The sequence below is a fragment of the Melanotaenia boesemani genome, chromosome 10 (assembly GCF_017639745.1).
Source record: "Melanotaenia boesemani isolate fMelBoe1 chromosome 10, fMelBoe1.pri, whole genome shotgun sequence".
Taxonomy (NCBI): Eukaryota; Metazoa; Chordata; class Actinopteri; order Atheriniformes; family Melanotaeniidae; genus Melanotaenia; species Melanotaenia boesemani.
Genome location: NC_055691.1, coordinates 3,627,692 through 3,645,065, shown reverse-complemented (window position 1 = coordinate 3,645,065; position 17,374 = coordinate 3,627,692). Strand labels below are relative to the sequence as shown.

General features: G+C 40.0%; 1 protein-coding gene across 2 annotated transcripts in view; it reads right to left on the bottom strand.

Moving 5' to 3' along the window:
- Positions 1–10,434: 10,434 nt before the first annotated feature.
- dnajc24 (DnaJ (Hsp40) homolog, subfamily C, member 24) overlaps positions 10,435–17,374 on the bottom strand; it is an 89,694-nt gene continuing 82,754 nt past the window's right edge. For both annotated transcript variants that reach the window (XM_041997056.1, XM_041997057.1), the window contains exon 5: positions 10,435–10,966. In XM_041997056.1, coding sequence (XP_041852990.1) covers positions 10,752–10,966 — 215 coding nt within the window. In that variant the 3' untranslated portion in view covers positions 10,435–10,751. The remainder of the gene's footprint in view (positions 10,967–17,374) is intronic.

Below are 17,374 nucleotides of genomic sequence, written 5' to 3'. Positions count from 1 at the left end.
CAGGCCAAACGCCAGAGGAGGCTGCAATCGGGTGAGTGTCTTTACTGTGGGAGATTGGGCCATTGCCTTGAATCCTGTTGGCCAAGGCCTGAGTCAGTTAAACGACTGCAATGCTTTATTGAATTTGCCAGTTTCTATCATTGCTTTATTCTGAACTTCAATCAGGTCCTGGCTCCTCTCTCTAGGCTCCCCTCCCCTAAACTTCCTTTACAGTGGTCCGAAAGTGCTGAGAAAGCCTTCCAGGAACTTAAGAGTTGGTTCACCTCAGCTCCAGTGCTCCAACAACTGCATCCTTCATGACAGTTCGTGGTGGAGGTGGATGCCTCTGACAATGGAGCTGGAACCATTCTGTCTCACCACATTTGGATCAGTTTCACTCATGTGCATTTTCTCCTGGTGTCTCTCCTACAGAAAAGAATTATGATGTGGCACTGCCTTATCTGACATCGTGTACCCCAATTCGTCTCAGATATGGAAGGCCTTCTGCAGAACCTTGGGTACATCCATCAGTCTTAAGGCCCATTTATGCTCCTTTACATACATAAATATCCGTTTCAAACGTTGTCATACACTGCGGTCCTCATACTTCCATGCATCTTTTGCCATGTCATGGTTGTTAAGTCAGTTCATCAACTAGTTGGTAGTGCTCAGTTCAGAGTTCACTCCCATGTTGTCAGTTTCAGACACTGTTTTGCAGCGATAATGTACCAGTATGAAGCTGTTTCTAACCGCCCAACATGTCATACACACTCGCACATCCTCTCTCCAAAAGCTGCGCAATTTCTACAGTTGTTGTCCTTGTCTTCATTATTCTGCTTCTTTTTGTTCCCTTCCTGATCCTCTTCTTCTTCTCTGGTTTGTTTTTTTCCCTGCTCAGCACTGTCCCTGTGATTTCTGGTGGTATTGCTCCATCTTCTGCATCAAGCAACAGGTTGCTAAGCTCCCTGAAAACAGACCAAGTTATGCACATAACTGGTGCAGAAAATGGATGAAACTGTCCATCCATCTGTGTATCTTCTTCTGTGTTGAGCATAAATGGGCCTTTAGTTCCAGGTTCTGTCCTCAGACCAACGGCCAGGCTGAGTGGGTGATTCAGAAACTGGAGTCAGCACTGCGATGAGGTGATGGAGTGGCCACTTATGCTGAGTGGAGAACTCTCACATGTCTTCAGTCACTCATCTCTCTCCCTCTGAGGCCTCTTTAGGGTATCAACCTCTACTTTTCCCCAATTACGAGGACAAGATCATGGTTCTCGTCATGCAACATCACATGAAGGGGGTGCTGCAGACTCGGACAATCCACTACAGCCACGCTCATTCAGACTGCTGAGAGAAACAAATGGATTGCAGACTGGCACAGGACCCTGGCCCTGACTACAGGTCAGAAGGTCTGATTATTGTCCTTCATCCTAGAATAATGCCTCATCCGAGAATTACATTAGGTCCTGGTGGGTTGCTAAGAAGCTCCCCCTGAGGGACATTACTGTCATGGATCCCCAAGACCATCTTGTTGGTCTTGGTCATACTCAGATTATGTGAGTACTGATAACTGTGTCTGTGTCTACATGAGAGATAATATTCCTGAGTGTTACTGATGATGTGACAGAGTGAAGCTTTGAGTGAGTATTTATAGATTGCATGATATATTTTTAATTGTTTCCTGGATAGTTTAATAAAACACATAAGAAAAGCCGCTTGAGTCTAACTGATCAGTGCTTTATTTAAAATAAATAAATAAATAAATATTTCTGATTAATTGCGTGACATTCTGCGATTAAAAGCTACTGATTTGTTTAAAGCAGGGTTGTAAGCAGGGCTGAGTCAGGTCTGGTGGAATAGGGACACACTGAAAACCAGCAGGACTTCGGCCCTCGTAAAACCAAATTGAGTAGTCTTAAAATGAATTTTACACACAACAATCTGATAAATCCCGATTAAACTTTACACAGTAGCAGTTAAAATAATTCTTCTAAATTTCAACTTTAACATTAATGTCAGCAATCAACTCAACCCTCCTATCGTATCCATTCATCTCCATATTCATCAAATAGCCTGAAAATAATGGGGAAAGGGGGGTGGGGTGGGAGGGTTGAACAGTAAAGTCTGTATTATATTTACTTCCTGCCAGACTAGATGTGACAGGATTAATTGACAGTTTATACATCTCTGGAACTCTCTTCCACCTGACATTCGTACCATAGACTCTTTTCCTCTCTTCAAATCACAACTCAAAACATATTTGTTCAGACAGTCCTGTGTCATCTAGTCACTCACCATCTCTATGTTGTCCTCCGCTCCATTTTGTTGTATGCTTATTGTTTTTAACCGTTTTAATGTTTGTGTTGTACTTATTGTTTTTTATCAGTATCATCCCTCCTGTGACCTGAAGTGCTTATTAATACGTTAACATCATGGTGCAAGGAGGATGAGGAATGCAGAAAAGAGAGACAAGAGGCAGAAAGGTGTCTTGTAAACCAGTCTGGTTTCCAAGAAAGGTGACTGCTCAAGATACACCTCTGACTCTGGCCAGCTTCCAGCCCAAGCCCATCAGTTCACCAAATGTTATGAAATCTGAATCTTTTTGTTTATGGCACCTGGAGGGCCTCTCCCTTGAGGACCTTGAAAGATGTCGCTTGGTCATCACACAGTTAGTTTCTGGAATAGTAGGCAAGTTTTTTGCTGCCTCCCAGAAAAAAAAACAACAACAAAAAAAAAAAAAAAACTCAAACAATGTAATCTTTTTACAACATGCAGGAGGAGGATGCATTAATTTCATTTCGCTAGTCAGTTCCATGTGCAGACCCAAACATTTGTTCCTCTGTGTGATGATCACATTCTGATGTACAGTATCTGGTTTACAGATCAGCATTTAGATCCAAACATTGCACCATACACACTGATGGACTGTTTGTGTTCTCTTCATCACATTAAATAAATATTTTGTGCTACCAATCTAGAAAACCCTCTGTAGAGCCAAACATCACTTCCAGAAAAAGCCACACATCTATTTTTTTCTCTGCTGACTACGTTAAAGAGAGGAGATGGGTCCATGAGTGCATCATTCCAGGTTGACAGAATTCCTCCTCGACATTCAGATGGGATGAAAGCTTTGACAGGAGCAGCTTTCAGACGTGACCTGATGACAGAGATAAAATGTTCTGTCATTAACTGCTTTTCTTCTGCATGTGCTGTCATAATGAAATGAGGCGGTGGGCCTGTCAGCTGCTGCTGCTTCTCTTCCTTCATAACTACAGAGGAAATGAGCAGTTTTATTCATGTCAGAGCTCAGACGTCTTTATATTCCCTCTGTAGTTTTCAGAAATGCTTTGCTTATTTTACAGGCTTTTCTCTACACTCTGTCCACATTTTCCTTTCACTCTTGCTGTTAAAAAAATTCTATTACCTTTTTATTACCTTTGATTTTTATGTTTTTCAAATCCTACATATTCAGTAAAATAATATAATCAGCTAAGATGAGACTAAATATTTTATATTAAACATCTTTAAAAGATTAAATAAGGAACATTTCTGTATTGTGAAAATTACAGAAACATTCAGGGCCACTGTTTTTTCACTGTATTTATTACCTCTGGGTTCCATCCTAAGAAAGCATGGAGTTGCCTTCCATTGCTAAGCTGCTGACTGCCAGATCTACTGGCCTCTAAAGAGGAAGAATGGCTTCTCGATCAGACCTCTTTTAGATTGTTTGGAGGATATTAAAGCTTGGTAGGGCCTGAACCTTTTAAATTTGGATGAAAAGAAAACAGAGGTGATGGTGTTTGGACTACATCTACTTCTGTTGATTTGAATCCCTGACAAGATATTCTAAACAAAAACATTACTAAGCTGGGTTTTAAGTTGGACAGTGATTTTAAATTAGACAGCCAAATTAGAGCTGTAGTCAAGTCATGTTTTTATCATTTTGAAACCATGACAAACCATGGAACCCAGAGGCATGTTATGTAATCTCGGTTAGATTTCTGTAATGGACTTTATTTAGGAGTGAGTCAGTCCTCATTGTGATATTTGCAGCTGGTGCAGAACGCCGCTACAAGACTTTTAACAGGCACTAAGTGAAGAGAACACATCACCCCTGTCCTGGCTTCACTCCACTAGATCTAAATACATTTTATGAACAAATGTAAACATTTTCTGCAGCATTACACTCAGTAAAGTTGTTTTAGAGTCAAATAAAAGCAGAAAATATCTAGAATATCTAGTAACATGGTTTTGGAAGATTATCCAACCAGCACATTAACAGGTAAGGGCGTCCGGATTGGGTATTAAAGCAAAATCCACTAAAGGCTTGGTTTTTACAACAAGAATGGGTTGTGGCTGACCTCTTTGGTCCAACTCTATAAGAAAATCATCAATATTTTCAACAAATACTTCTCAGTGACAGATTGTAAAGAACTTTGGTCTTTCAGGGTCTACAGAGATATGGGGAAAAGATTGACGGAGTCTGGCGACATCTCAGAATGGAAAGGACAACGACAGGAACCATTGATGGATGGTCGGGACCTTCCAGCCCTCAAGCAGCAGTGTAGGAGAAACCACCATGACACCATGATCAATACAAACACATGGACCCAGGAGGACCTCAGAGAACCATTTTCACTCAACACAGTCCACCAGTAGATCCAGAACCAGCTCCTGAGACAGAATAACACAAGGAAGAAGACAGATATGCAATCTGCTGAGTTCTCTGGACACCAGTTCGTCTCAGATGGACAGACAGACAGTGGACACGAGTCCTCTGGTCAGATGAATCTATGTTTCAGCTGATTTTGGGGAAAAAAATTATGTCTGCTTCTATGTTCCAAGATGAGAAAGGTCATCCAGGCTGATATTAGAGAAAGTTGTAATGGTATGGAGGACTTCAGTGTCCATTAAAGACTTATTTGTGTCAAGGTACCATTGATGCAGAGGTGGAAGTTTTTAGAAGACACACACAACCATCAAGGTGACATACTTTCCTGGGAGGTCCAGCAGGATGATGCCAAACTTCATTCTGAACGACTTTGGAAAAGAAAATGTTTGCTTCATAAAGAGAAGGATCAGACAACAACAACTACAGACTGACAAGTAGGGGGAATCTAGGATTCCACAAAAGTAGACATAGATTGTTTTAAAAACACTACAACCAAAAAGCTGGGACAATGTGTAAAATAAACACAGAATGTTGGACATCTCATCAACCCATATTTTATTCACAAACAACATATCAGTTGTTGAAACTAAAACATTTTACCATTTCATGGAACATATTAACTTATTTTGAAACTGATAGCAGCAACACATCCTTAAAAAGTTTGAACAGGGGCAATAAAAGGCTGGCAAAGTAAGTGACCTGGCAACAGATCAGTAACATGACTGAGTATAAAAGGAGCATTTCAGAGCGGCAGAGCCTCTCAGATGTAAAGATGGACAGAGGTTCATCAATCTTAGACAAACTTGGTCTAAATTTGAGGAACAATTTCTGAAAAATGTTCCTCAATATAAAATTGTGAACACTTTGAAGATCCCATCATCTACAGTGTATAATATCATCAAAGTATTCAGAGAATCAGGAGGAATCTCTGTGTGCATGGGACAAGGCTGAAGCTCAAACTGGATGCTGAGGATCTTGGGACCCTTGGGCAGCAGTGCATTAAAAAACAGATATGATTCTATACTGGAAATCACTACATGGGCTCAGGAACACTTCCAGGAAATCTTTCATTGCTCTGTGGTCCAGTTCTGATGCTCACATGTCCATTGTTGGCACTTGTGGCAGTGAACAAGGACTGACATGAACTCCCTGACCAGACTGTGGCTATGCAGCCTCAAACACAGCAAACTGTGATGTACTCTTTATTCTTTATTTATTTATTTATTCTGGTCAGAATCAGGATTAATGTCTTCAGCAGTTTGAGCTACAGTAGATAACCTGCTGGATCATACCACACAGGCCAGTCTGCATTCCCACACCTAATGTCTGCACATGACCCCATCACCAGTTAAACACTGGTTCTACCTTGGACTACTTTTGATCACAATTTTTCTATTCTCAAACTTGCTCTAATTCTTATGCGTTCCCATTTTTCCTGCTTCGAACACATCAAGCATGACGACAGAATGTTCACTTACTGTCTAACATCTCCACCCGTTAACAGGTGCCACGATGAAGAAAAAATCAGTGTTATTCACTTCACCTGTCAGAGGTCATAATGTTTTGCTCGACTTGTGCATTTAAAACTGAGACATTCAGGTGCAGAGAGGAGAGTGGGGGAAGAGGAGACGGTGAGAAGAAGAGTACAACTGCTCATCCTTTAAGTTTTACCTTTGTAATGAAAACTCTGTATTATGTTTTGTTTTTTTTTTATAGCCAGCCTGCGAAAGTAACGACTACAATATATAATTTTTATTTTTAGATACCTTAAAAATGATGCAACTGTCAGATCAAATCAAAGATTTTTGGTTTAGTTTAAGCTCCCAGTGTTTCAGGGTTCATACAACAGCCGACGGTCAATCCCCCCTGTGGGTCTCATTGAAAACAGAGACAATAGTGTGGTGGGAGGTGAGGGTAGGGACCCAGGCAGGGCAAAAGGGCAGATAGAGAGAAGCAGATTAAGCACAGAGAACAGGGACGGGAGTCGGGGCCTTGGGCCTATTGGAGGCCTATTGGGGGCCAGTGAGCCAACACAGATTACTCACGCTTAACCTGGACTGAAGCAGCTTAACAGCAGCCAGGACACACTGCTGTCCTTTCTATTCTGCAGCATTGAGAGGACAGCTCTGTCCTCAGCCAACACACTGGGACTTTTTTCTTTTTGTCTTTAAACACAGCAGAGCTGAGGATCACTGTCACTCTCAAACTTATTTGGCCTTTATGCTCCATGATGATGCAGTTTGAAATAAAATGCAGGAGTTTTAGTGAATTTTGCTGATGATATTCTCATCGGGAAGATAATTTTCTGATACTTTCATCGTTTAAACCATGTAAAAACTGTTTCTGGGATCTTAATAAAGATAATGTAATATCTTTATTACATTAGTTTAGTGAACTAATTGGTATTTTGAGTTGAGAATACTTTAAATTATATGATATGATATGATATGATATGATATGATATGATATGATATGATATGATATATGTCATGAATAACATACAACTCTAAATGATTTGTCAACACTGCACAAACTATAGAATTCAAGACTTTTTAATATGTTTTTGTTCATTATTAGTATTAGTAGTAGTATTAGTAGTAATAGTAGTAGTAGTAGTAGTAGTAGTAGCGGCAGTGGTGTTTATATAAATGATTGATACCAAAATTTACTAAATAAAAAGATTTACAAGATATGGAATTCAGTTCAGATTAAACCACTAATTCACAACAAAGTCATCTTAAGGCACTCTACAGACATAATCCAGTTAAATCCCATTTATTTGGCCATTAGTCCAGATAGCTGTGTTCATACAAACCAACTCATAAAACCTAATGAACGCCAACAGACTGCATGGAATCGTCTCCTGGTTCAAAACGCCATCCTGTGCATCTGATAGTGGGAAGCACATGAAAAATACTGGTACAAATACAGAACTGTGGGGAACTCCATACTCTGGTGTGTGAGGGAGACTCGTCACTTACATTAACAAATTGAAATCTATCAGATAAACGTGATTTAAACCAGCCTGATGTGGTTCATTTAATCCTAATAATGTAAGCCTCTGTAGCAGAATGTTGTGATCAGAGTCAATCCAAACCATAACCAAACTAAGTGGCAGCTTGGGGCCCCATGCCACCAGGAAGACCCCCAATTGTGTTAGAAATGTAAAAAATATCTTGAGTAAATCAAACTTTAATGAAAAGTTGATCATAAAAATGTGTATATCATTGAATAATATTAAATATAAATGTCGTATGGTCTTTGTTTGGGCAGCTGGGTGCTGTAGAATCTCAATAACATGAGAAGTCAGGGACGAGTCAGCTGCAGTTTTAAGCTATATTGTGGAAAATTTTGCATTTTTGCACACATTGGTACCTCTGCTCCGAATTTTAAAGACACACTACAGAATTTTTGTAGATTTTCTCACCGACTCCCACTATTGATGGCTAATTCAGCTCTTACATCCTACCTTGTGAGCTCTCTCCAGAAAGTAAAAGACTTATCTTAACTTATCTTAACTCTTGTCTTACCTTTTGCTCCCTTTTTCTTTTCTTCTCTTCCTCCAATAATGTGTTCTTGTGTTTCTTTGCTGAATCAGCCATGGTCCGGCCCTGGTTGTGATCAGTGGTGTCAAATGCAGCAATGAAATCCAAAATGTAATGAAATCTAAGAGATTATAACAAAGATTAACTGATATATAATAACTTAAGCTAATCAGGTTTTACAGTGTATGAGCAGGTAGCGCTGGGGGTGGGGCTTTTTGAGGGTGGGGGTGAGCTTTTGTTCAGATGGTTGGTGGAAAGAGATCTAAAGCGTGGTAATTGTAGGTGGTTGTTGATGAAAGTGATTTTGTGCCCAGCATGTGTCTGTCCCATCAATATTCTCCCTACCCTTTAATTAAACATCAGCTGTCTCATGCACACACACACACACACTTCCCTAACTCATACTACTGTGTGTCTGTAGATATTCCTCCTCACTACTGACCATGATTTCTATTGGTCACAATGTTGTGAGGAAAAATAATTATTAGAAAATTCAAACACATCTCTGTCTCGGATGGATGGATGGACGGACGGACGGACGGATGGATGGATGGACAGGTGGATGAGAGATGATGTTGAGCTTCTGTCAGCTGTGACCTTTCCAGTCTGAGTGACCAGACAGAGCAGAGTCATTAGCAGCCATTTATCCCTTTGTGTTCCTGTGGCAGCCCCGCTGAGAGGAGAATAGTCTGTCATTTACGGCACTCCTTCCCAACTTGTGGGTTAAGACCGCCTGTCATTCATAGCATCATTTCTCTGCGTACTAAGACATGTCTTTACCATGCAACAGATTTTACCGGTTTCTGATTTTCTTCTCGTTTCACCCTCTAAGATGAAAAAGTGAAACTTATTTAATGTTGACTGTATATTTTATTTAAGATTACTGGGACCCATTCACAAAGCTTTTTACGAAAATTGTGGCATTTATTAAAAATATTTGTGAATGCCATGAATACCAACACTCAGGAGTGCTCTTACAAACACTGGAGCTCTGCTGTGTTTAAACAAAGTCGGTGTTGTCTTTTGCTGTTCAGTTCACTGAAATAAAATAATAAAATTACAGTCATGTTTTTGTCAGAGAATAACCTTTGGTGACTTATTTGTTTCAATATAGTAAAATAAAAATAAAAGGAAAAGCTGGAAAAAGAGAAATTTATTTTGAAGTATGGAAGGGAGGACTAAATAGGTTCATACTTTCCACCACTCCTTTTTGAACATGAAAGCTATTTTGTTTAGTTGCACCTACACTTGTTTTCTTCTTTTCATTTTGTGTTTTTTATATGGTTAAAAGTAATAATAACAAAAGAGACGGCCATCCTTCCTGGTTCTGGTCCTGATGGAGTTTTATTCCTCTCCACTGTTGCCTGCCGTGCAGCTCAAGATGGAGAATTGAAACGAAGATGTAATCTGTTAGCTTTGTTAGAAAGATAATTATTTTTATGAATTTTATGATGGACTAATGTAGATTTGTTTTAACTGAATCACAATTTATTGACTTGAATTGGATGTAAAGTGTCTTGAAATTTTTTTTGTGAATTGGCAATATATACTTTTATTTTTATTTGATTTCCTTATAATCTTAAAAGTATTTTTTTTACTCTGTAGTACTCAGAGATTGCCAAAATGTAAAATGCAATACAAATTAAAATGTATTATTAGAGTGAAAACCCACCTCACAGGTTCTGGACTCAAAGATGTCATCAGTAAAGGTTGTTCTCCTGACAACCTCAACCTACAACACAATGTGCACCATCACGTCGGTGCTGACAGGCTGATGTGATGCAGTCGGATTATTTAGTTGGTTTAAAAACTTCATCTCAGATTCTGCCTCTAACTGGATGAACAAAACCAACATTTAGCTCTGTGTTACGTGGAATTACTGTCATATAGTTCACAGGCGTGTTCAGGAGGTCGGGTTAGATGTGATGAAGCTCTGATCATAACTCAGTTCAGATCTGTGGCTCGTCATCCAGAGCTGGAACATACCAAACCAGGAATAAACCTAGAAGACAACTACCTGAAAACAGGAATCACAAAGAGCAGCACGAACACATTCAGGAATATTTTTATACCTTTACAAAAGTTTCTTTATATGCACTTTCTCATGTTTCATTAGATGGACGTGTGTCCTGACTCGTAGTGAGAGCAGTTTAATCTTTTCATTTTTATAGTCTAAACATGGAAGGTTAACAACTCAGGAGAAGAATTCCTATTAAACCCCCCCCCCCCCAAAAAAAAAAACATTTCAGTTTTCAAACTAATGACTCAGTTTGGACGTAAAATTATTTTTTCCACACATTTTCATGAAAACCTGATTCTGACATGATCAAGTAAATAAAATGTTTTTATAAACTTGTTTCACTGCTGCTTGAGAAGTCATGTTTCATATTAAATGTTCAGGCAGGTAAAACATCTTCATCATGACATCATTTATCAGGATTTACAGCTTTGACTCGCCGAGCGTCTCCTGAAATCATGAAGTGATGCTTCCCTTCATCACTGTTAGGCTGTTCACGAGTTTGATTCCCGCTGCTGGACCAGTGTGTCGGTACAGCATCATCTGAGGTGAGAGGTTTCACTCTGAGTGTTTCTCTTCAGGTACCATGTGACACAGACACTGAGGGAACACGTATCACAGCAAACCAACACGCCTCTCTGCTGTCCAGCCTCTTCATCATCCCGCTGCATCCTCCCTGACTCCTCCCTCAGCTCCTCCTCTGAGATGCTGAATCTTCCTCCACAGCGACAGCAGTGTGTGAACACACAGTCCTCTGAAACACATTCAGGAATAAAAAAAGGAAAACAGGAGACGAGCGTGAGGAGAAGCTGACATTATTTCTGACTAAGAAATTCCTCCAGCTGAACGAGGACCATGGAAGGTTGAAGGATTAGTAATTATTTTACTGCATTCAAAGAAAAATCTAACAAATATTTGCATCTTTTCTAGAATCAATTTTTCTCCCATTTTGATCATTTCGTGGTTGTAATGTGGCTCTTGAGGAAGGGTCTAGAGAGAGTGCTCTGCTGAGTTAGGTGAAGTATTCTCAGACATCTTTAACATCCTCCCTGATGCAGTGCATTGATCCCACATTCCTGAAGACATCCATTATAGTGCTGGTCCCTAAGCTGACCATGGTAACATCACTCAATGATGACAGGCCTGTGGCACTGACACCTGTAATCATGAAAGCCTGAAGAGACAGGTTCTCCAATACCTCACAGTTGTTCTGCCAATCACCCTCAACCCTTTCCAGTATACATACCGGACCAACAGGTCAACAGACGACGCCATCTCCATGGCCTTTCACATTGTGCTGCGCCACAATGGCATTTTATGTTGTGGTATAACCATCACTGTCGTTGGCTTTTGTGTCAATAAATTGTTTTGAATGAAGGAATTACCATCATTACATGATTCTACTTAAATGTCCTACATTCATTATTTAATATCCGTGTAGTATTAACCTTTACATTTTCTTTAAATTTCACCCAAAGTTGAAACTCCCTAACTTTTGGTGAGCAGTGTATGCACGGCTGCTGTTTGTGGACTTCAGCTCTGCAACCACTACCATCTCACCCAGCAGACTGGGTGGCTGACCTTGGCATACATCACAACATCTGCCTGTGGATAAAAGACTTCCTGATGAACAAGACATAGTTCGTTATGGGCCTGCATCACTGACACTCATCACAGGAGCACCACAAGGCTGCGTGGCCCATTCCTTTAATCTCTGTACACCCATGACTGAGTTCCATCTCATAACACCAACACCATTGTTAAATTCACAGATGATACAACCCTGGTAGGACTGATCACAAAAGGGGAGGAGTCTGCGTACAGACAGTAGGTAAAGAGACTAACAAGACTAGTACACAGAAATTAAGGCAACTCTACCATCAAAAGGACAAAATTGCCCAAAATCACTTTCAGGAATAAATTTTGTGGTGTCTGTAAAGCAGGAGTAACACCTGTACAGCTATTTGTTTGTGTGTGTGTGTGTGTGTGTGTGTGTGTGTGTGTGTGTGTACTTACCCCAAAACTGGGGACATTTTTCAGAATACACACCAGTAGACTGGGGACGGCTTTTCAATTGGGGACAAAATTCACCGTCCCCATTTGGTTTTCATTATAATCATGTTCTACAGGCTCTAACATGCATTTCTGTCTAAAAATGGCTGCAGTCCCCCAAGATGACTTTTTTCAAACTTAGTGTGTGAGTGTGTGAGCTGCCCCCCACCCCCCCCCCTCAATCTGTGTATAATTCTGCCCCTAGTGGATGTGTATGGAACTACGTCATTATGTCCCCGATTTCCCTATAAACAATCTGATAAAAGTGTGTCACTTTTCCTTGTGGAATATAACTTATCTGTTGGAATAGAATAGAATAGAAAGCTTTATTGTTTATCAGTATAGGCTGGAAGACTAGCTATGAGTAAAAAATAGAGCGAGCAAGTGTATAGAGGAAAGGTAGAGAGAGAGAAGAAGTTACCACCTGATGTTGTGCTACACCTGGCATGGGCAACCTATACCACAAAGGGCCGGTGTGGCTGCAGGTTTTTGTTCCAACCAGCCAAGAGTACACAGTTTGACCAATCAGCTGTCTGAAGACTGACATCAGTTGCTTGAATCAGTCAAGTCTGGTGTGCTACACGCAACGTCCTCCCTGCTTTTACTTTTGCCTGAATAAAATGAGTAAAGTAAGTCACGGCTACTTCTTTGAACGATACCACAGAGAGGCGGGCAGGCACAGAGCTGATTGGCAAAAGGAAAAAAAAGACAAGTGTCCAGGGGCCATTTCATGAAGGAGGTTCAACAAACTCTGAGTATGTATGTTAACTCTGAGTTGAAAAACCCTGAGATTAAAAACTCTGAGTTTCCTGTTTCAACACAGCTGATTAGCTTTAGTTCTGTCGACTCTGAGTATGTTCACTCAAGCCATCATCAATGGAGCCCCGATTCCATGAATCACCATGGCAACAGACGCTGAAACAAAGAGGCTCCACCTACTTTTCTCTTAAAATGCCGTCAAATAGTGAGTTTGAACCACAGGTTTACAGTTGAGAAACAAAAAAGTCAAACAGCTGCAGGATGAGGACAGAAAGGTGAGGAGTAGGAGGTGGGAGCACATTTCTGTTCCACACAGAGCAGAGCTTTATTATTTAATTACTCTGAATAATACTAGGCTACATACACGTGAAAACTGGTAAAACATTGAACTTAAAATGTATTTTCATACAGATGTAAAAGCACCTAAAACGAAATATATAATTAAAAATAACATTATGGTAGTACTTCATTTTAATAACATTTGACACACTAAAGTAGCTGAATATCACCAATAAATGTCCTCACATCCTTTATTATAGTGTGTGGTTATAAATGGATCCTATCTATTATTGGATCAATATGAAAAACGAATGGAATAAAATGTTTTTTTTTTCCTGTAAGAAATAAAGAACAAATGCAGTGTGAATAATTTGTAGTTCATTTATTTGACTGCTCTTATACATAGACCGTATGGTGTAATATAATGAAGACTCATCATAATCTCAATTTAAAAATCTGGTCTGTCTCAAACCGTTCGCGACATAAATGTCCCTATGAAGTGATTCAGCCTCCTGTTGTCTGATCTGCGATAAAAGAACAGACAGCTGATCATTATTAAATCAGACAGTGAGTCCGAAACATGTCTGATAAGAACTGAATGAATTGTTGCACACTTGGACAAAGAAATTTACTCCCAAGCGTGCGTGGGTGTGAAAAACATCCTTATTCTTTTATTTCTGCAACACAGAAACACAAGCACATGAACATATGGCTGCACACTGCAGACTACTGGGGCTTACTGAATACACATCCACATTTTAACCAAATCATCACATTCACACGACAATATTATATACACTCACACAACCATAGTACTCTGGCAGGCCACGGTGATTACAACCCAGTTTTTCTGGTGAGCTACTAGCCGGGTAAAGCACTGTCAAGTTCAACATTCAGCATTTTAACTTGCAAACTTTCACATGAACGTCATAAATGTGTTCTTTTAAGTCTGACACTTTTAGCAAACCTATTAAACACCTGTAATGCTGCCCTTTTCCTGTTTTCCCATTGCTTTAGCTTACCTGCAACACAGAAACACAAGCACATGAACATGTGGCTGCACACTGCAGACTACTGGGGCTTACTGATTGACACTCCCCCGTTTTTCAGCCTCAAGGACCCCTAAGCTGCCCAAGGTGCCTGTGTGAAATTGCTCACTCTTTTAATTTACCTCCCAGAAAACTACTGCTATTACTTTGAGTATACACATTGTCTACTAGATCTAAATAAATATAATCAAATTTAACATACCCAGAAGATGAACAATTTAACAAAAACACATTTTTAGAACAAAGAGGGGGAAGTGAATGCTAAATGTTCACGGTCCACAGTCCACCACTCATCTCAATATGCCCAACATGCCTGTGGGTCCCCCACAGAATGAATGAGGAAGTGAAGCAGCGTGTCTGCTTGTTACGACCCAGGGTCAGGGGTATGAGGAAGGGCGTAACAAAAGAAACGTTGGCCAGGTATTAAAAGGAAAGGACGTTTATTGTTGAAAACGGAACAGGAAGCACAAGGTCTGCTGGTGGCAATTAACAAATGCTGGGGTTGGCGAAGCTGCCCAAACAAACGAACAAAACAAAACCACTCTTAAACCAAAACCAGCCAGTTGAAACCAAAAGCAAAGTTATCCATTACAGGTGAAAATAAACTGGCTTACCAAGCTAATAACTGTGAGGCGGCAGCTCCAATAAACTAAAAAGAAATTACGTGTAACGGGAGTATCTAGCCCAGCATATACTAGTTTTAACACTGACTAATTGAAACTCTTATCGTAAGCAAAACGAAACGTAACAACAACAGAAATCGAAGCCAAAAGGGCTTGAGGTTTATGCACAATTAACTACAGGTATCACAACAACAACTCTTACTCTATCAACTTAAATAATCCAAGACAAGTACAAGCCTACAGCCTAACTAGACAATACTAGCCACCAATCCAAAGACACAGATTCATTAGAACACCAACACCGTAAATCCGAAGGCCGGGAGCAGATTGCCTGTGTCAACAGTTGCTCCCCGAATGAACTGGGACCTCAGGCTTTATTTCCTGGAGGGCGCCTTCAGGAGCTGTGATTGGTCCAACAGGTTCCAATAGGAATGGAGAAGGCGGCGGTGGGTCCATTCCAACCAATCCCGGGCAGGTACCAAGAGCGGAGGTTTGCACCAAGGATTGGAGTCAGGTGGCGCCAATAATCAGCTGACGTAACACTGCTCTGGAAAGGGGATGAGTCACAGACAAACTCGGGGTTTCTGAATAAAACCTGCTCCCGACCAGGTTATGTTCACAGACTAAGTTACCGTGGTAACAGACTCCAAGTATGAGTTACCTCACTTTATGAAATAGGCTCAGCTTACTCCTTAACTTACCCCTATCTCGGGGTTAACTTACCGCCCTTATTGAAAAGGATAACTCAGGGTTTAACTCATTTCAGGCTTACTCAGAGTTTCCACATAACCTGCTTCATGAAACGGGCCCCAGGACATTAAGGCCATAACCATGATTCCCAGACCATGACAGCTGTGCATGAGAGATACAACAGATGAAGTAGATGTGATAAGTAAATGTAAACAGGTTAAGAGCATCATATCATGTGCATAGTCCAGATGGGACTCTCTTTCATCTGTTCTCTCCTGTTTGTGGGCTGGGAAAGGAGCTTTTAGTCCAGCTTACATTTGTGGTAGCAGGTGATATGCAATACCACAGCACATATCATACTGGGGACTACTGAGGTCTTGTGATATCATGAGGATTTGATATTGTTACATCCCTACATAAGTCATCACAAAAGCTCATCACTTCTCATTCCAAGTTCATTTGAGCTAAGGTCTATATGATAAGCTCTGTTTTGACCTTAAGCTTGTAGGTTTGATTCCCATGCTGACAGAGATGGCACCCCCAGCAGTGGCCCCTATGGTACTCTCAAAGCCATCCCTTCCTTTAGTCACATACATTACAAAAGATATCACATAACAGTATTGTCCCTTACTTCCAGATGTGCACTTGAGAGAGGCAGACTCCAGCCTGTCTGTTATGAGCCAATTTAAAGATCCATATTCAAAATCATACAATTAAACATTGACATAATTATTAGTACTGGGCAACGATTAAAATTTTTAATCGCGATTAATCGCATCGTTACGCGCAAAATGTCTCTTTCCTTTAAAAGAAGGCCTACAGTTATATAAAGAAAATGCAGTAAGTTTTGGTTTACAAACACGACTTCAGGGGATTCTAACCTGCAACTCTGGAGCTGCAAGTGTCTCTCTGGACCTTCCACAATGCCTCTAAATACGTGGCTAAAATATTTTTTTAAATCTATCTTTCTTGTCATTAGGTTGGAAACCATGGACTTTTTTTCCTTTCTTCTACAGCATTTTCCACAAATATCTACATTCCTTAGCAGAAAGTCTGTCTATCCTCTTTGTTTTTATAAAGGTTTTATGTTTTTCTTTATTTTAAAACCTTAAAAATGGAAATAAAAATGTGGTTCTTCAAAAATAACAAATATCCTATGGTGGCTCTTCATTAAAAATATATATTAAGTTTCCTTTTTTAAAAGTCTCGTAACATTTGCGTCTCTAAAGGAGTTTTATTTAGCTTCCTGAGGGAAAAATGGCTCTTTGGATTGGAAAGGCTGCAGACCCCTGAACTAAACACATAAACAGGTTTAGCAGCAGTTTTCTCTTTAAACAGCAACAGTTAAAATATTTCTTCATATATAAAAACACATATTTATGAGAAAGAAGGATGAAATGTTCAGGATTTACTAACTAAAAGGTAAAAAGTCAGCAGGATGAATTTAAAGCTGTGAAGCTGCTTCCTTCTAAACACAGAAGGAACAATATGTGATGAATATCAGCATCAGGTGAACAGACAGAAAGCAGGATTAAAATCTCACAGCTTCTAGATGGTGAGGAGAGAGAAATATTCACAATATGCACAATAACTTCCATCCATGCACCTTCACTGCTTCATTATCCAGATTTCTGGATATAATTTCTCTAAACTTTCATTTTCAGCCTCCGCTACCGGGAGTTAAGGGTTAACATCTTGTTTCCGGGGTCA